At 41.4% G+C, this 20,308-nt stretch overlaps 1 protein-coding gene and 1 long non-coding RNA gene across 6 annotated transcripts in view; one reads left to right on the top strand and one right to left on the bottom strand.

Annotated features, from left to right (window-relative positions):
- The window catches only part of LOC143473537 (uncharacterized), a 59,347-nt gene that overhangs the window by 30,833 nt on the left and 8,206 nt on the right, over positions 1-20,308 (top strand). The window contains exons 5-11 of one of the 3 annotated variants that reach the window (XM_076970675.1): positions 12,337-12,429; positions 12,625-12,699; positions 12,893-12,988; positions 13,181-13,282; positions 13,472-13,573; positions 14,383-14,460; positions 14,586-14,771. In XM_076970675.1, the coding sequence (XP_076826790.1) occupies positions 12,337-12,429; positions 12,625-12,699; positions 12,893-12,988; positions 13,181-13,282; positions 13,472-13,573; positions 14,383-14,460; positions 14,586-14,771 (732 nt within the window). Of the gene's footprint in view, positions 1-12,336; positions 12,430-12,624; positions 12,700-12,892; positions 12,989-13,180; positions 13,283-13,471; positions 13,574-14,382; positions 14,461-14,585; positions 14,984-20,308 lie in introns of those variants that run through there. The other 2 variants (XM_076970612.1, XR_013120625.1) reach the window with 2 other exon arrangements.
- LOC143528931 (uncharacterized) lies at positions 6,335-8,359 on the bottom strand. 3 transcript variants are annotated; one of them, XR_013120475.1, is made up of 4 exons: positions 8,153-8,359; positions 7,991-8,076; positions 7,848-7,909; positions 6,335-6,982 (listed from the first exon to the last, which is right to left on the bottom strand). It is a non-coding gene; the product is annotated as an uncharacterized LOC143528931 (long non-coding RNA). The 3 variants fall into 3 exon arrangements; XR_013120482.1 differs by lacking the exon at positions 7,848-7,909; XR_013120495.1 differs by lacking the exons at positions 7,848-7,909; positions 7,991-8,076.

Here is a 20,308-nt window from a genome sequence, read left to right as displayed (position 1 = left end):
GTTACAGCGTCCAGGTGGCGTGAGCGCCCCCTGCTGTCCTGTCACCTGATCGGTGAGGCCCTCACAGGCTGCAGCACTCAGACTGGATGAGTTTGGATTGGATTCAATTGACTCAAATACAAAAAAGAGTTGAGCAAAGTTACATATTTCCAAAGGAGCTATGTTTGCCTGCTTGAGCAAATGAAATGTGATTTTTGCCAGTATTAGTGTTGAATCCAGACGGACGTGAAGTTTAAAAAAAAAAAATCAGTTCCTTAAAATTCCACTTCTTTTCTCAAAACAGTAAACACCAACACAATAATTCAAGCTATTCTCTCAAAACCTTGACTTGCAAAATCAAACAATTGATTCAGAACTATTTTATCTTCACTCAAAATAAAATGTGTCATCAGATAACACAGAAAGCAAAGCCACAGTGTGCACCCTGTTGTGCTGGAGGTCACGGTCAGTGGTGGGATGGCTGGCACTGCCGATTCTTTTAAAACGTCTAAAGTCTTCACCAACTCAGTGCTGTATTTCACACAGTCTAATGGCTTTGAAGGACCATGACAAACTATGAAGGTTGTCGGGAGCACGTGGGAGTCTTGCAATTGACAGATATGAGAATGGTGTTTTAGCAATAGAAAAACTATAACACTATCAAGTCAAATAAAAATGTATTTATATAGCGCTTTTTACAATAGTTGTTGTCACAAAGCAGCTTTACAAGTGTCCGAGTCCTAGCCCCCAGTGAGCAAGCCAAGGGCGACAGTGGGCATGAGGAAGAAACCTTGAGAGGATCCAAAACTCAGGGGGGGAACCCATCCTCCTCTGGCCAAAGCCGGTCACCATGACAACAACTAGAGATAGAACAACAAAGAAAAGATGGGAAGGATAAATAAATCTGACCTTGGTGTGTATTTATATGCATGAGTTCTCTGTGTAATTCCAATTCAGTCCTAAACGTCTTGATGGTTGGTAATGGTAGTCATAGCAGAGGAGAATTCGGGGCGGTGAGAGGGCCCAGGGTAGTGGGTTTATCCTTCATCCACACTGGTTAGACAGGGCAGTGGGTTGATCCTCCATCATAGATGGTTAGGCAGGAGGTGGCTGGCCCAGGATGGATCTCAGGGAAGGCTCGTCTCTCCTCGTCCCAGTATTTCTCGGGTAGGCAGGGAGCCATATGTAAAAATGAAACAGGGAAAACTATGTATCTGTATGAGGACATATACGGTACAGATGAAATTATAAACATTTCTGGAGTGTGGCAGCAACGCCGGCATTTAATTAAATGATTAAAGCCTAGCTGAAAGGGCAGAACCAGAAGGTAACAGACTTGGGAGCATTCTGAGACAATGGCATTCATCCACTGCACTGTCAACAAACTTGAGTGACCACGAGCAGTGACAGGATGACAGCACCAGCGCCCCAGTCTAGCATAAAACCTTTCGCCTACGAACCCCTGGATCTGTACCGTTATCTACATTCGTTATCAAACGCTAAACTAAATAAGTAAGTTTTCAACCTAGACCTAAAGATTGTGACTGTGTCAGAGTCTCGGACACATTCTGGAAGGTTGTTCCAAAGTTGAGGGGCCTTATAAGAAAAGGCTCTTCCCCATGCGGTTACCTTATTAATTGTTGGAACTAATAAAAGACCAGCACCCTGTGACCGTGCGCTCTGAGGGAGTTTTTATTAGACGTGTGACATACAAATGGAGTTGCACAGTGCCAGATCACGGAAGATTATATAGTGTGTTATAGTCCCTGGGTTTAATCCCTTCCTCATGTGTACATGCGTTCGTTCATCATGGGTGAGACCTTCGAAACCACCTCTAAACATCAGTGGCAACTCACTCAGACATTTCATGTTGAGACAGAGCAGGAGTTTGACTGAAAACACTGCATCTGAAGTTCTGACAGAGCCCCAGTGTGACCTTTCTAGACCACTGTGATGTGACAAAAATATTAGAGAAAATTATTACAGTAAGAGTAAGCAGCAGTTTCCAACACCTTGTGAGCATACTAGTAAATTGCTGACTTTACAACAAATCATACAATGTTTGATTATATAATATAGATTATTAATATATAATAGTGGGGCATTACCATTTTGTCACGGTAGACCAGGCCTGCCCCACAGGGGAGCCGCCCACTCCACTTGACTCCACCTCCAGCCCCACAGGGGAGCCGCCCACTCCACTTCACTCCACCTCCAGCCCCACAGGGGAGCTGCCCAGTCTTCACTCCACCTCCCATGCACTCCCACAGTGTTACTCACCCGCTTATTCAATAATCACCTGCACCTGTTCCTCATCAGTCTCACGCCATGATTTAAGCCCACAGTTCCCGCAAGTCAGTGCTATGCATTCCTTGCGCCTGCAGGAGTGAGCCTGCAGGAGTGAGCCTGCAGGAGTGAGCCTGCAGGAGTGAGCCTATAGGAGTGAACCAACAGGAGTGAGCCTGCAGGAGTGAGCCTGCAGGAGTGAGCCTGCAGGAGTGAGCCTGCAGGAGTGAGCCTACAGGAGTGAACCTACAGGAGTGAGCCTGCATACGACGTCTACCGCTGCATCTCTTCCCAACGCCACGTTTAGTGACTTTGTGCCTTAATTAAGTGTGTTTGTTCTACCCCACTGTTTGTGTGCTACACAATCTTATTGATTGTACTGTGCTGTGCAATGAATATTAAAGAAACCACGGCACCATTTCCTGCGTCTGATGCATCTGTCACCCCATCACACATTATAACATACACAGAGCTGACTGATAAAACCTACCTCATTTATTAACAAATTGAACGGTGGTCATCAATTAGCATTAAAGCTAAATCCTGTATTGGAGGCCACTAGGCCTCTATTATGTAAATTATGTGGATTCCAACAGTATGGCAGAGATCAGGATTGGTGGGAGACTGTGTACCTTCCTATTTATAGATCTTTGTAGATCTTATAGATCAGTTAAACTCTTAGTAAAAACAACTCAATTAAACAAAGAGCTGTTATTATCTGGGTTGGCTTCACAAACACAAAATAAAATAGGTTTGTCTTTCAGATTGATGCTCTGTTATTAGGCATGCATAATCAGCTATGTGGGCAATGCTGCAGGCTAACGATCCGTGAGGCTGTGAACAGGAAAGTGCTCAAACAATGCTTCATAGTAATTGCTACATGGAAGGCTGTGGACCCAAAAAAAAACGCACTTGCAGGGCCTTAGCTAGGGTTGGTCAGATAGTGAGGACTGGAGGTTTGGCTAGGTTTAGTGAGGACCAGGAGTTTGGGTAGGTTTTGTGAGGACCAGGAGTTTGGGGAGGTTTTGTCAGTGCTGTTTTCAAAATAACATTATACATATAAAACCTTGCATTTCATATAATAATAATAATAATAATAATATTATAATAACATTTTATTTGTAAAGCGCCTTTCTGGACACCCAAGGACACTGTACACACAAAAAAAAAAAAAACAGATAAATATGCATAAAAATATAGAACAACACTACAATCTACAAATCTCACCCATATGCCACTTTCCGCATTTCATCAGGGAGCCCATTCCATAGCATCGGACCCGCGACACAGAACGCTGTTTTCCCAGTGGAATTTAACTTATAGGGCGGAACCACAAGCAGGTGTTGGCTTGAAGATCTAAGCGTACGTATCGGGGAGTATGGCTGGAGTAACCTACTTAAGTAGGAAGGAGCAAGGTCATGCAGGGATTTAAAAACCAACACTAGCAGTTTATACTGGATGCGATACTGCACTGGAAGCCAATGAAGGTGACACAGAGTAATATGCTCCCAAGATCTTTTATGGGTAAGCACCCTCGCAGCTGAATTCTGCACATACTGCAGCTTGCTCAAAGCCCGCGCAGGGAGGCCATACAACAGAGCATTGGAGTAATCAAGTCGGCATGTTACAAACGCATGAATCAAGGTCTCAGCAGCAGCAAAAATAAGTAAAGGGCGAATCCTAGAAATACTCCTAAGGTGGAAGAAGGCTGCCCTACATGTATTTTTAATGTGTGACTCAAAAGATAACGTAGAGTCAAACGTGACTCCGAGATTTCTTACCTCAGCAGAGGTAGAAACCACCAAACCCGGAATACTAATAGTAGTGTCACCAAGTCTCCTAACTGTAGCAGGAGAAGCAATTATGATGGCCTCAGACTTTCTATTGTTCAAACTCAGGACGTTCTTCATCATCCATGCCTTAACATCCGTTAAGCAGCTCAACAAGGCAAGAGGAGGCAAGCTATGGGCAGGTTTGGTGTAGATATAAATCTGCACATCAGCATAGCAGTGAAACTGCAGCCCATGCTGCCTAATGATGTCACCAAGAGGAGGCAGGTACAAAATGAACAGCAAAGGTCTAAGGACTGAGCCCTGGGGGACTCCATGTAACACGGAACAAATTTCAGATTTAAAACCTTCAATAGAAACAAACTGCTGCCTGTCAGAGAGATAAGAAGTGAACCATGCTAACGCAGTCCCTGTTATGCCAATCATATTTTAAAGCCGAGAGAGCAATAGGCTATGGCACACTGTGTCAAATGCTGCAGTCAGGTCCAGTAAAACAAGCAATCTAAGCAGTCCCTGGTCAGCCGCCATCAACAAATCCTTCACCACCCTAACAAGAGCAGTTTCAGTACTGTGATTTCTCCTAAAACCAGACTGAAAGACTTCAAACAGATCACAGGAATCAATATGTTCCTTTAACTGCGCAGCTACTGTTTGCTCCAACAGTTTATTGAGAAATGGGAGATTCAAAATGGGCCTATAATTATCAAAATTCTCGGGATCTAAGCCAGGCCTCTTGAGAACTGGAGTGATGGCTGCCAGCTTCAAACATGTCGGAACCATTCCTGAGCTAAGTGAAGCATTAATGACCATAGTAATAAGAGGACAGACAGACGGAGAACAGGCTTTCACCCATTGTGTTGGCATGGGATCCAGTTGACATGTCGTTGCCCTAGAGGTCATAACAAGCTTGTATATAACATACATGGAAAGAGACCTGTTGATGTTCGCAAGGAATACATTTTTTCTATTTTTAATTGTTTTGATTACCCCCTGGAATACATAAACACAAATATTACAAGAACACTCAGTTTAAACAGTACGTCATCGGAACGCCATCTGAAGAGTACTAATGAAGAATAGTGATTAAGTAAAGGCTTTTTTCAAAGGTAGCTAATAAGTCAATAAATATACTTAAAAAGAGAAAAATTAAAGCTAACAGCATTACACGTTTGTAATTTGGAAGAGAAAAATTAAAGCTAGCAGCGTTACACGCTTGTGATTTGACGTCGATTTGTTTCGCATTCATTTTAATACCGATACCGACGCCTACACGAACTGATTTTAATCCGTGTCGTGCTGAAACGTCAGCTAACCCACTTAAACGCTTCTTACAGATGACCGGATGATGTAGTGCCAGGTTACGCACGAGCGACCTGTTGTCCTGCTGCAACATGCGTGAACTTCTGCGGTCAGTGCAAGCGGGCTTTGGCTCGTGTCCTCTCTTAGACACACTAAATAACACGTGTAAACCGAATTAAGTTCCTTGGAGGAGGACCTTGGTGACCTCATAGCTCCAGCACCTGTTGTACAAAGTAGGCTACTGGCCTTTCTTCAACTTTTGGCGAGCGGACTCACATCTTGAGCGCAGGCGCACGAATCCTGCATATCTGAACGTCGCGTATCTTAACCTCGCCACACATCTCTCCATGCATGAGAGGAAGCGCGCACAGAAGCGCAAGACAACACTGTCTGCAAAAGGCAACGTAGTCTTAAGTAACTTACCAACTGAGATGATCAGAATGCTCCAATAACACGGTAAAAATGTCTTTGGAAGCAACTTTTGTTTCAGTTCGTGATGAAGTCACTTTCTAACGAGTCCTGGGAGCCAAAGAACTTGGCGTCCGTGGAGACCTCTCCGTGACGCACGGGCGTCGCTATCGCAGTCGTGTACACGCTCATAATCACCGTAGGACTGATCGGCAACATAACCCTCATAAGGACCTTCTGCACGGTGAAGTCCATGAGAAACGTCCCCAATCTCTTCATGTCCAGTCTCGCCTTCGGGGACATCCTTCTTCTCGTCACCTGCGCGCCTGTCGACGCCAGTAGATACCTGTCGGACGAGTGGCTCTTCGGAAGGGTGGGGTGTAAACTCATCCCCTTCATCCAGCTCACGTCCGTCGGGGTGTCGGTGTTCACCCTAACCGCTCTGGCAGCTGACAGGTACGAACGATTGTAGCGCCCCCTAGTTAATAAGTGCCAAACTACGCCACCCCTTAATTAGTGCTTTTTTACTTAGAGTAAGGGGAACTCTAAAGAAAGTAGACAAACGTCGGTGATGCAAAAATAGTCTTTATTGAAGACAATAGTCAGTTTAATTTAAATAAAACAAAAACAATCTAAGAGGTGTTGACACTACCTGTTTGTGGTTTGGAGACTGAGTAAAGACAGCCAATTGACAATACCACTCGTGAATAATCTCTAAAAGTCAGCCACACACTGCAAATGTTTCCAAATCACACTCTAAAGTGAACACAGCACCCGATATGGCTGCCTCTCTCTCAGTCTCAACATAGCCACCTCTAAATAGTACTGGATCAGAATACTTAAGAGACTCCAAGTTAAAAAAGGTACATCGACCAATAACTAGACATACAGGTAGTCACACAAGAATAAGGGTTTTTAACACAACGGGTCACTTAAATACCCCTGAGCAGCATATCATTAAAAGACCACTTTATGATTTGCTATGGTAGGATCTTTTAGATAAAAACACGAAATAAAACAAAACGGTAGAAAACAGCAACTGACACCCACTGAAGCTGTGGCCCTTCATATACACAAAACAGAAAGAAACATTACATTCAGTCAATAAAACATTGACTACGTTCAACATTATGAATATGATTTAAAAAGACGAAACATACCACATTCATCAGGGTTGACCAACTTCACTCATGGACAGGATAGCAGCTTGTCACAGAACACTGGATATACAGAGTGTAATTAAAAAACCATATGAAACCTCTGGTTTAGGCATACTAAAACATTTTCAGGTGTTTATAAAGCTTTAGAGCAGTGGTTCTCAAACTTTTTAGACAAAGTACCACCAACTGTCAAACGAAAAACCTCCACGTACCACCTACTACCCCCCCCCCCCCCCAAAAAAAAAAAAGGAAAAGCTGTTTGGCAAGTTTAAGTTGTTGACGGGGGGGGGCGAATGTAAATTGTTACCGGGAGGATGTAAAATGGACACGAATTAAGTATTATATCACGATGGTTGGCGCCAGAGCGAACTAGTAACTCATTGAATCATAGATGTGGATCAGAGGTAAATAAACTAGATTTTTTTTTGTCGACGTGAGAAATCGGATGTGTGGCGTGTGAAGACGGTCAAATGCGTGTGTCTCACGCATTTGGCAACCCTGCTCATTACACACATGTTATAATGTAGTTCTCCTGTAGTTCGTGTTGGTAGTGGTTGGTTTACAGCACAAAAAGTCTTCGTGCGACATGCCCTCATACTCATATCGCACGTAAACGAGCAAGTTGGCCAATTCTGCGAGTGACCGTGTCGTTTGAAAGATGCACCAGGTCGAACTGTTTAGCGACATTTTCTCCGCACATAATACGAGTAATACCTTTTAGTTTCTGAATTTCAGGACTTGTCATAATTCTGTTTTAATAAAAAAAAATGTGTTGTGTAAAAAAAAAAAAAAAAAAAAAAAAAGCATCTTTTATTTTCCGAGTTCATCTGGCGTACCACCGCGGGGTGCTCTGCGTACCACCAGTGGTACGCGTACCACAGTTTGAGAACCACTGCTTTAGAGAATGCACGGTGGCTAATTGTACCTGGTAACCGATCATTCGCAAGTCAGTAGAAGACAGAATGGATGTGGCGTGTCACCAACAGACTAAAATAAACAAAGGAGCTTTACTCCGTATGTCTGAAAGGGTGCGACTGAAGCTCGAGCATGATTACCAAACTCGCATACCTCGTACTCTGTACACACACCGGCTGTTGCTACCTTAATGACCTGCGGCCACTCCACCTGAACACTCCTATCCTCGCGTCCCCACACTAATTAAAACCAAACCATGTTTAGTTGCTTCATCAGTCATCTTGTGCAAAAGTATAATATGCAACTTAATCCTACCTTCGGACTCGCTGTTACAGACACGCTTCTTCTAGACGTCGCCACCTGCATGCGCTTTAGCCACCACGCTATCCTCTAGGACCCCACAGGTGTCCCTATATATGCCTACCTGTAAATGGCTCACCCAATGCAGGTGCTACTCTACTCTAGGACGTCATCCTTCATGTGCGCACCAAAACAAAGAAAGCGTCGCCTTGGCTATGCTGGCTACACTTAATACCACACAAGATCGCTGTGCAGTCGTGTCTTGAGACTTGAGATGTTTTAGCGACGAGGGCACAGAGGATAATGTACAATAAAAACATAATGAGCAGATAGAATAAGGTAGATTATTATTATTGCTCTTGTTGTTAAGAAATGTTTATTATAAAGCAATAATGTTTTATGAAACAATGTAGGCAATACAATTTGATATTGTACATACAAATTCACAAACACACTTATACACACATATGGGTGTATACACACACATCTTCAATATGCACCCTCAGCTTATTTCAGAACTTTAGCTCCTTGCTCTACATGTTTTCAGGACTGATGGAGAAGCATCATAGGTGCTGCTTCATGAAGCTGGTTAACAGAACAACAAGAGCATGCAGAGCGGTCATCAAAATATACGACAATTACTTCAAAGAATCAGATATCAAAGTTAGTCGATATTTGTTTATTAGAGCAGAATTGCGTGTTATTTCACTGGTTTGGCCAATTTCTGTAATGTCGAAAACAATAATAACAATAAATACATACATAAATAAATAAATAATAGGCAGAGTATGTGTGTCCAAACCTTTGACTGGTATTAGTGTCAACGTGTCTTGTAAAAAGCACTTGTAGCTACCTATAGCTAAATTTGACTTGACTTGATAATCGTGTAAATATGCATTATGTTTATGTGCTGAAATGCTGTCCTTCGGCGTAGTCCAAAACACGTACGATCACAGCCTTGTGGAACAAAATGACCCGGTGACTTGATGGAAAAGAATTGGACGAATCGACACTTGGACTGTTCTGTTCGCGTTCGGACGCTCAAGAACTACAGAGCGCTGGGTTGGAGTAGTCTGCTGTAAAACACAGAGTTCAGCACATTATATGTGTTACCTGACTGGAGTGGATTATAGTCGGATATGCGGATGGATAAGTCGGATATGCGATTGGGGAATTTGGCGTATTACTCAAACGCATTTTATGAATAATCAAGACGACGTTCAATGAAGCTCAATGCCAATTTTTAAACTGATGATTAAACATTTTTTAAAAAGACGATTCGCCTGTTTAAGAGAAGTTCTAATTATCACATTTTGGATGAGGGCTCTATGAAGCAGAGAGGAGGAAACATATTGATATGCATATTGTGGGTATGTTTAGAGTATAGATGACAGTATAAATAACTCCGTGAGAGGATGCTCTCACCACATTCCTCACATGGGCATGCATTACGTTAATCTGATCAAGACGCGACAAGCATCATCCTTTACTTGTTGTTTTGTGGTTTCATGGTTCAATGTAGGCTCCTGTATCATATAGTATATACGTTTACACACAATTCAAGGATCATTGCTCGTTTTCGTAGGTCTTGAACCTCAGCTTCACTCGGTTCACCACCTGCACCGCACGGACCATCTTGGACCAGATGACGCACGGTGCAATGTTATTAAACCCAGACTTTCCGAAGTCGTCGTTATAATCCCATTTAGTCGCAATTTATCAACGACGCTTTATTGCCTTTATGCAGGACTATGTCGAATAACAAATTAGACTGCGAAAATAATCCACGTTTTACGCAAATCCGAATAGAAAAAAGCCGAATTCAGCCACTACAAACATTTGTTTATTTCGGTTCTGTTGGGTTGCACATTTCATCCCGGTGACAGGAGCAGCTGAAAATAACCCTCCAGACTGCAGCAGCGTGGGTCGAAGGTGCTTGATAATAGGTCCGAGCTGCAGAATGTGCAGGAGCAGCACCAGAGGTCTGTCCCTGCTCAGGTCTCTGTGTATAAAGATTAGAGTGAGCTGCACCAGGACGGACGGAACAAGTGTGAACAGAAGTGTGAAACACTGCCAGATCTGGTCTCCGGCCGAACTGTACGTAGTACTGAGATAAAGCGCAGCCGTCGTCTCGGCTGTAAACAAAGAGACAGACACCAGTACAGAGCTAGGCAGTCTCATCCTCACTCAGCCATCTTGGTCTTCTTCTCCCCCGTTTCGTGTGCAGACCGTACGGTGGCAGGTAACAGAAGCATGTCGTCGACCGGACCGACCGCTCGTAGTTCAACGGCTGAGCGCCACGGTACGCGCGGACACGGGTCGTTCCCCCGCTCGTCCTGTAGGGGGCGCATGGGGCTCAGGTTTGCCCCGGCCGTCAAGCAGCGCACGCAGTGTGATTCGTTCTTTGCAACGTTCAAGCCTCGATGAGTCATTGTTCATCAGTTTGACGCAAATGTAATTCGTTGTTATGGTTTTTTAACGATTAAAGAGATTAATAAAATGACACACTGACGTTTGCAAATGTTCATCTAAATAAAAGCAAGTGACTATAGAACGCTGAGATTTAACCTTACCGGCCACTAGGTGGCAGCCTAGTATTATTTACATATACAATCTATACTATATTTATTCGAGAGTAAAACAGGGATATTGACTGCAACAAGAAGAAATGTCTGCACTTGTAGTGTAATATGGGAAATATTTATTGGTGTGAAAATCTGCATTATTATAACTACATATTACATCTGTGTTAAACATGTGTAACACAGATGTAATATGTAGTTAAAATAATGTAGATTTTAATATGTAGTTATAATAATGTAGATAGAAAGGTATACCTTTCTATCTGCGCTTGACCTCATATCACACTGCACTATTATTATTGCATACTACAGGGATCAGTATGTAGTATACAGTATCATCTTAGTGATGTATGCAGCATACAGTTTGTACTAAGCTATTGTGAACATACTGTATGTAGTTACATAACCAAAATCTTATAAAGGGCATTTATATTTTATATAAAAACACCCAGTCAGACCTGTTGAGGTCAGAGAGAATTCAAAGGGAGCACGTCATAACTGCACGTGCCGTCATACTACCAGTCATAAAGACACAAATGATAGTCATTGCATGTACACTATAATTCCATATCAGTCTCAGTAAAGATAACAATGTGGAAAGATATCAAAATGAGGTGTCTCTGGTGCTGTTGCGCCGGAGGCATCGAAGACGATGCAGACACGAAGGAGGAGGAGTCCAGAAGAGAACCAAAACAGGAGACATATAACACCAATCGCCCGAGTGAGTAAATGAGTACAATGGTGACAACTTATTTGGGGCATGTATTGGGGTAGAGGTCTGCACTCCCGCGGTAGTCCCGCGCCGCAAGATATTCTGGCGGGTCCCGCGAGACTACCGCGGGAGTGCAGACCTCTACCCCAATAGTCCCGCGGGAACCGTCAGAATATCTTGCGGCGCGGGACAGAATTTAATTGTTATTGGCGGTAGCGGGAGTTTAATTCGCTCTGGCGCCAACCACTGGCGATCGATAGATCGCGATATAATACTTAATTTGTGTCCATTTTACACAGCCCCGGTAACAATTTATGTTGTTCAATTTACAATTTACGTTCCACTTAACCCCTCACATTCCATTTTTGTAATTGTTTAATGTCGATTGTCAAACTGTAAGTAGACAAAATTAAATTGGATAATTGGTAAACAAGACACTTGCATAGAGCATCTCAAACTGATAACATATTTTGTAATTTGCCGACATCAACTTGTTCAATACCGATTAACATAAAATACCAGGCAAGCATATATTAACACAGATCAAATGAAAAACACTCATCTGTTATTAACATGCAACGATTTGTTTTTGAAACTAATCTTTTTTGCAGTAGCACCTTTGAATAAAAGTGCTCTAGCAGAGGACTGTCAGGAGGTCTCCCACGTTGTGCTCCTCCACGTTGACAAAACTGAGTTACCTTGCAGCCAAGGTGAGCAAGAGATATTGATACAAAATCACTTTCTGATAACACATTTGCTAATTTGATGACATCAACCTGTTCAGTAGCTTTTAATATCAATACAAGACGTGCTTATATTAATACAGTTCAGCTGAAAAACAGTCAGCTGTTATTATCGTATAATAATGAATTAAAGTATGTTGAAAAAATATTTTGTTTTTCCAGAAGCACTTGTGCATAAAAGTGCTCTGCAAGAAGAAATTCAGGAGCTCGAACGCTTTTTTGATGAGATTGAGCTCTCTTGTAGCCAACCTCTAGGTGAGCAAGACATATTCATAAAAAGTCCCTTTCTGATAACACATTTGCTAATTTGATGACATCAACCTGTTCAATAGCTTTTAATATCAATACAAGACATGCTTATATTAATACCGTTCAGCTGAAAAACAGTCAGCTGTTATTATTGTACAATAATGAATTAATGTATGTTGAAAAAATATTGTGTTTTTCCAGAAGCACTAGAAGAAAACATTCAGGAGCTCGAACGCTTTTTTGATGAGATTGAGCTCTCTTGTAGCCAACCTCTAGGTGAGCAAGACATATTCATAAAAAGTCCCTTTCTGTTAACTCATTTGCTAATTTGATGACATAAAGCTGATTAATAGCTATTAATATCAATAAAAGACAAGCTTATATTCACAGTTCATTTTTAAAACTTTCACCTGTTATTATCATATAATACATAGTTAATGTATGTTGAATAAATCTTTTGTTTTTCCAGAAGCACCTTTGAATAAAAGTGCTTTAGATGAGGCCTGGCATGAGTTGCTCCACGTTCTCATCGACGAGGCAGAGAACTATTACAACCCATATCTAGGTGACCAAAAGACAATCATACAGAATCTCAAGCTGCTAACATATTTTGTAATTTGCTGACATCAATGTGTTCAATAGCTATAAATATCAGATAAGTTTACATTAACAAAATTAAGAGAAACTGTTATTCACCTGTTATTATCATGTAATACGTAATTAATGTATGATGAAAAAAAATCTTTCATTTTTGCAGAAATTAAAAAAGAAAAAAGAAAGAAAAAAAGATGTGAGGCCGTCGAGGACCATGTCCACATTCACCTGGACGAGCCTTTCGTGTCTTACAGCCCACCTCTAGGTGAGCAAGAGACGTTCATACAGAATCCCATGCTAATAACACATCTGCTCATCTGCTGACATCAAACTTTTCAAATGCAATTGATATCAATGCATCATAATCCTACATTAACACAGTTCAGCTGAAAAAACATACTCCTGATGTAATGTTTTGTCAGGGTTTGATGGAAAAAAACCTTTTGTTTGGCAGGAGAAACTTTGAAAAACTGTCCTCAATGTGATGCCTATAATGAGCTTCTCCAATTTTACCTGGACATGTGGGACCCTCTGGTTTATAGCAGCTCCCCTCCAGGTGAGTAAGAGACGTTCATACAGAATCCCAAGCTAATAACACATCTGCTCATCTGCTGACGTCAACATGTTCAAAACCTGTTAATGTCAACATCAGACAAATTTACATGAAATGAAATGAAATGTGCCATATTTGTCAATTGTGAATTTACACCCCAATCGAAATTTGTCTTCCGCATTTACCCATCTGTGCAATTAGAACACACACACACTAGTGATTACTAGGGGACTGTGGTGCACACTTGCCCAGAGCGGTGGGCAGCCCTAGCCCAGCGCCCGGGGAGCAGCAGGGGTTAAGTGCCTTGCTCAAGGGCACCTCAGTCATGGCCTCAGGTCTGGGAATTGAACCCACGACCCTCCGGTCACAAGACCAGTTCCCTACCACAGGACCATGACTGCCCCGTTAACTATGTTTAGCTGAAAAACATTCATATATTAATACCATGTAATATTTAATCAATCTTATAACCCACCTCTAGGTAACCATGAGACAATCATACAGAATCTCAAGCTGCTAACATATTTCGTAATTTGCTAACATCAACGTGTTCAATAGCTGTTAATATCACACAAGCATACATTAACACAATTCAGATGAAAAACATTCACCTGTTACTTTCATTTAATTATGGTTTCTTGAAAAAAAATGTTTTTTGCAGTAGCACCTTTGAATAAAAGTGCTCTGGATGAGGACTGTCAGGAGCTCCTATGTGTTCCTCTGTGTGTGTACATGTTCAGCTGAAAAACATTCATATATTATTACCATGTAATATTTAATCAGTTTCTTGAAAAAATCTTTTGTTTTGGCAGAATCACCTTTGATGAGTGCTGAGGGTGTGGCCTTTGACAACGTCAAAGAAGCACAGATAAGCACTATGCAACCTCTCAGTGAGTCAAACACATGTACATCACATCCCATAATACTGGGATTATGTTTTTATCATAACATTCATTCCATGGGAATGAAAGATTGTAGAAGAGTGTTTTTTTTTCTTCTTTGAATTTCCTCATAGCTTCAATTGACAAAAAAATAGAAAAAAGAAGAAAAATAAAGAAAATGAAGTGGACAGATAAGTTGAGGTGTCTCTGGTGCTGGTGCACCGGAGGCATCCAACACGATTCTGAAGACACAGACACCAAGGAGGAGGAGTCCAGAATCATCTACAGGAAGAGAGACCCAGCCTGTGAGGAGGATAAAGGTAAGAGTAAGAATGAAATTACTGCTCCAGGGAAAGCACCTGATTGGACGACAGGGAGGCAAACCTCACACAAAGATAAACATACATATACAACGTTTCTCCACTCTGGTATGCGGAAGCTGGCCTCTAACCCAGCAAGAGGCATTCATCCCATGTTGATAACACATTTGCAAATTTGCTGTCATCAACCTGTTTAATCCTATTCGGGTGATTGTGACTGTGGGAGTGGTTGCGTGCTCGGGGGTGTGTGCTGGGATCGGCTGCTGGCCGGGATGCGCGCCCTCCTGTGGCGACACGGCCCCCTCACCGTGACAAGTGTATTCTGTAGTAAGGGTGTCACGATTCTCAAAATTTACCAAATAATAGAACAGAGTCTTAACAAACTAAACTCTATCCTACAAAATTTCTTTAAAAACTATTTCTTTAGTGTCTTCATACATGGAGGACAACATTTTAGTTTTAAGATTAAGATACTTTCGCCAGTGACCGTAGCGCGCGACTCTGCACACCTCGCGCGAACCTCCGCGTCACATTCTATGCAGTGTTGTCCGAAACGATGTGTGTAAATATAAAGAAACACCCCTCAAAAACAGGGGAATGAACATTTACCTGACGAATTTTAATGTTGCATTGTGTTCCAGGTTTGAAAATTGCTGGAATTTAGGTTAAAGTACTTGAAAATGCTTGATATTGTAACTACTTTGTTTCACATCAAATATCTGTCTGACTGAACAGTTCTCTTGTATTACATTAACAAATACAAGCCTCTTGTAATTCCAGGACGAAACATGAGAGAACGTGAAGAAGTTAAGATTGGGCGTTTTGAAAATAAACCACCATTAAATAATGTGACGAAAAAGCGCATTATTTCGAATCATTACGAGTATATGTATAAATATTAGGGGTGGGCATAGATTAATTTTTTTAATCTAGATTAATCTCACTGAAATCTTGAAATTAATCTTGGCATATGTGTGCTACCCAAGTAATGACTAAAAGTCTTTGAGATGAGGGGCTCATCTCCTGTTTCCAAAATGCATCAATGACTGCTTGAGAAAGCTGTTCTACATTGATACTTGGAAAAAAAAACATGCTCAATAAAATGTAGGCTACTCGTGTTCAACGGTTTATTCAGCTAAACATGAGATTTGAAATGTAAGCCAACATTTAGTACATTTAACCTGTTTTTTTTCCACTGGGCTGTATCAGTGCTTGACCCAGCGTCAGCAGCATTAGCAAACGGGTGCTTTGCGTTTAAATGGTACTTCATACTGGTAGAACTCCTACAATAAACTAATTCCGTGTTGCATAAGGTGCAAAAAACTTTAGTCTTGTCAATGTCTCCATTAGGAAGCTTCCTAAAAATGAATTTTCCATGAAGCCACCCTGGCGGCTTCATGGCTGCATCCATGTAAACACACGTATGATTTGTTGTGGTAATTCACAGGTTTGAAAACTCGTTCTCGCCCCCTACTGTGCAATTTGGTTAGGAATACAGCCGAGCTAAACTGTCAAGTTGAAAGTCATCATAGTTTGCTTACCCATTTTGACCCAGTTCCCAACGCAACTTTAAGAATATAAACGGCGATCATTTTTATATCGCCCGATAACAGTATCAAATTAACGAACGCCCACGCCGTAAATAACGGCCCACCACTAATAAATATTTAACTTAATTAAGTTTAATGTGCTGGGAATTATTGAAATGGACCTTGAAAGTGATGTACAAGTGCTTTAATTCCACCTTATAAAGGTGTATGAACCCTGCAAACATGACTTTGTTCATTGTGCTGAAGCGCGGCGCATGACTTTGTTTCCAACAGCCACCTGCCTCATCTCGCCCTGCTGATAGAAACGTGTGTCGCAGGCTATGACGCAAATCTTCGTTGACATAAAAGTTGACATTTAATTTAATGTATTCTACACATTCTTACAGCATTGGAAAACGTTAAGACTGTTGGTGTCATGTTTGTCTCCTACAAAAACTATATTAAAACAAGAAATATATTTCTCTTCCCCATCTTTTTACATTTTCAAACATTTTTGGAAAAGCTCCAGGGAGCCGCTAGGGCAGCGCCAAAGAGCCGCATGCGGCTCTAGAGCCGCGGGTTGCCGACCCCCGCACTATAGTGATGGGATTTTCAGCTCTATTTTGAGATGCGGCTCTAGTGGCTCTTCTTACTGTGAAGAGCCGGCTCTTTTCGGCTCCCAAATGGCTCCCCATATATATGTTTTACATTATTAATTAATTAATAGCTTAAACCTAATTTTATAACATTTTGTTTCATTATTGACATTGTTAAGCACTTGTGATGAGTAAAAATGCTGCATAACAATGCTTTATAAATAAAACTTTTATTATAACCAATTATTAAATTATCACAAAATAGAACACAATACAGATTGGCCAATTGCCTGCCGTTTCCACAAAAAAAGTGGAGACTTTTTTTTTCAGTGTTTCCCACCACATTATTAACTGAAAGCTGCGTGTGATTGGTCAGATATGTGGAGCACACGCTTGACATGTTGCATTGTGTTCCAGGTTTGAAAAGTGCTAAAGTACTTGAAAATGTAACTGTATTTTGTTTCACAACAAATAGATGTCTGATTGAATTGATGTGATAAAAAAGCGAATTATTTCGAATAATTTTGAGTATATGTATAAATATTTAAGTTTAAGGTGCTGGGAAATATTGAAAATGGCCTTTTTCAATATTGAAAAGTGACGTACTAGTGCTTGAATTCCACCTTGTAAAGGTGTATGAACCCGGCATACATAACTTTGTTCATTGCGCTGAAGAGGTGCACGACCTCGCTTCGCACGGGGGTCCTCACGCAGGACCCGATTGCGTCATTTTCGGCGCACGGACCCTCGCGCTGGTCGCGACGCGCCAAGTATAAACTTAGCTTAGACACCGACTGAGGAAATAAACTCTCCGCTCTCTACCACTGGCAGAAACAGAGTAATACGCGCAAGGGGAGGGAGAGACAGCGAGGCACCGAAGGACAAATAAAAACAATGTTGGAAAAATCCGTGGCACTGTGGCACTTGCAGAGCACAAGCGTAATACTGAAGGAAAAAGCGGCTCCCAAATAGGATCCTAAAACGGCTCCCATTATGGAGCCGGTTGCAATCGTTCACTTCAAAGAGCCGTCATTCGCGAACGACACATCACTACCGCACTAGACCCACGGGGACGCTAGTGAACGATCCAGGAGAAGCAAGTCACTAGTAGCTACTATTGGCGCATTTCCACTAGGGCCTGCTTGGCGCGGTACGGTTCGATACGGATAGATTCGCAACGGAACGGTACAGTCGCGTTGTGTTTCCATTACAATGGTGGACCACCACAATGTGGGTGGAGTCGCTGTTGGCGCGCGGGTTGTAGTGTCGTGACATCTTTGTATGCGACCACAACACCGATCGATGCCCCTTAACACATACCATTATTGTATCTTATTTATCTTTATCTTCATTATTGTATGTGGTTGCTCTAATTATTGATAATAATTTGGTATTACTCAAATAGGCTGAACACACCCTGCATAAAAAGCATCAGTCATACAATCAAATGAAATCAAACTTTATTATGAAATATAGATATTTAACGTACAAAATATGTAAATAATATAGTTATAGTAAAAAAAAGTGCAAAAAGCAAATTATATATATTATATTAAAAATAACGTATAGCTTTATATGAAATAAATATTTATAGTACTACAAGCAACATTTTGTGTGCTTTTACTGGTGTCTGTCTCGCATGGTGTTCACAAGTTCGCCAAGCACCCCGAGGAAAGCCCGGTTGAAGGAAACATTTTCCGCCAACTAGGCCTGTCGCGATAATTACATTATCGACTTATCGTACGATAATTTTTTAAACCGCGATCATTTTTGCTGATGTCGATAATTGACCATTGGGTTTCCGCTCAAATTTGTTTACATGAGAATAAACCGCAACTACGTTAGATTTCAATAACGTCAATAACAGTGCCTCCACGCACACAGGTGGAGATGTGTTAGCTCGTGAACGTATTTGAGGCTAATAGGACTCGAAATAATTCGCTTTTTATCACATTATTTAATGGTTGTTTATTATAGTGACCATAGCGCGCGACTCCGCTCACCTCGCGCGAACCTCCGCAAACGGTGAAAGCGTTGTTGTTCGAAACGATATGTGGTAGTATAAAGGACATCCCCTCAAAAACAGTGGAAGGAACATTTACCTGACGAATTTTAATGTTGCTTTGTGTTTCAGGTTTGAAAAGTGCTGGAATTTAGGCTAAAGTACTTGAAAATACTTGAAATTGTAACTACTTCGTTTCACAATAAATATAAATAATAAATATGACTGAACAGTTAACAAATACGAGCCTCTTGTAATTCCAGGATGAAACATGAGAGAACGTGAAGACGTTCTAAGATTGGGCGTTTTGAAAATAAACAACCCTTAAATGATAAAAAGCGAATTATTTCGAGTATATGTATAAATATTTAACTTAATTAAGTTTAACGTGCTGGGAAATATTGAAATGGACCTTTAAAGTGACGTACAAATGCTTTATGAATTAAACTCCGCATAGCCCGAATATGAACTCCGCAAACATGACTTTGTTCATTGCGCTGCGGCGCGTGATCGTGAAGTTACAAAATTCGAGAGGTGCATGACCTCGCGAATCGACAGTGCGCGAGGCCACCGCGATTACGTAATTTTCGCCGCGCAGACCCTCGCTCGGCTCGCGATGCGTCAAGTTTAAACCAGGCTTAAACCAGACTTAACTCGCTATATAGCCAAAGAGATGCTGCCGTTAAATACAGTCAGAAAACATTTATAAACATGCTGCAAAGATTTAACATGCAGTATGAACTGCCAAAGAAAACCTTTATCTCCCAAACTGCCATTCCAACCTTATATAATGAAGTCACGTGTTCTGAAGGAGATTAGACATCTCATTTTACTCTGCCACTACAGATATGTGGTCAAGCTCAAATATGAACCCATACCTGAGCTTTACAATACATTACTGCCAACTGGTGCAATTGTATTATTATGCTACTATATTATTATTGTGGCACATTGTCTTAAAGCTCCTTTGGGGAGCCCAGAAGCAAGAAAACATTTTATAATGGCACTTTAAAATGACAATATTATCGTTTATCGCAATAATTTCTGGGACAATATATCGTTCTGAAAATTTTGTTATCGTGACAGGCCTACCACCAACTCCGCTCACCTCGTCAGTGGAAGGGGAATCTTGAACGTAAAAAATAACAAATATTAAACAAGCATTCCCGTGAAAGCAACAACAATATAGCGTAACTGCACAAAATGTGTAGCACGTCATCGCTGCTCATGCTTTGTTTATAGCTACAGCTAACTAGCAACTAGCAAGGCTAAGAGCTAGCTATTGTACAGTAGTGACTGTGGTGGTAACATTAACTACAAACACTCTCTTCCATTACTGGCTGGCCGGTGACCGTATATGGCATCCATTTGCTGGAACCATTTCCAGTCTTTGCGGTTTGCTCCGCTGCG

Source organism: Brachyhypopomus gauderio, chromosome 1, assembly GCF_052324685.1.
Source record: "Brachyhypopomus gauderio isolate BG-103 chromosome 1, BGAUD_0.2, whole genome shotgun sequence".
Classification (NCBI taxonomy): domain Eukaryota; kingdom Metazoa; phylum Chordata; class Actinopteri; order Gymnotiformes; family Hypopomidae; genus Brachyhypopomus; species Brachyhypopomus gauderio.
The sequence above is the reverse complement of the archived record's forward strand: the minus strand, read 5'-3'. Positions and strand labels throughout refer to the sequence as shown.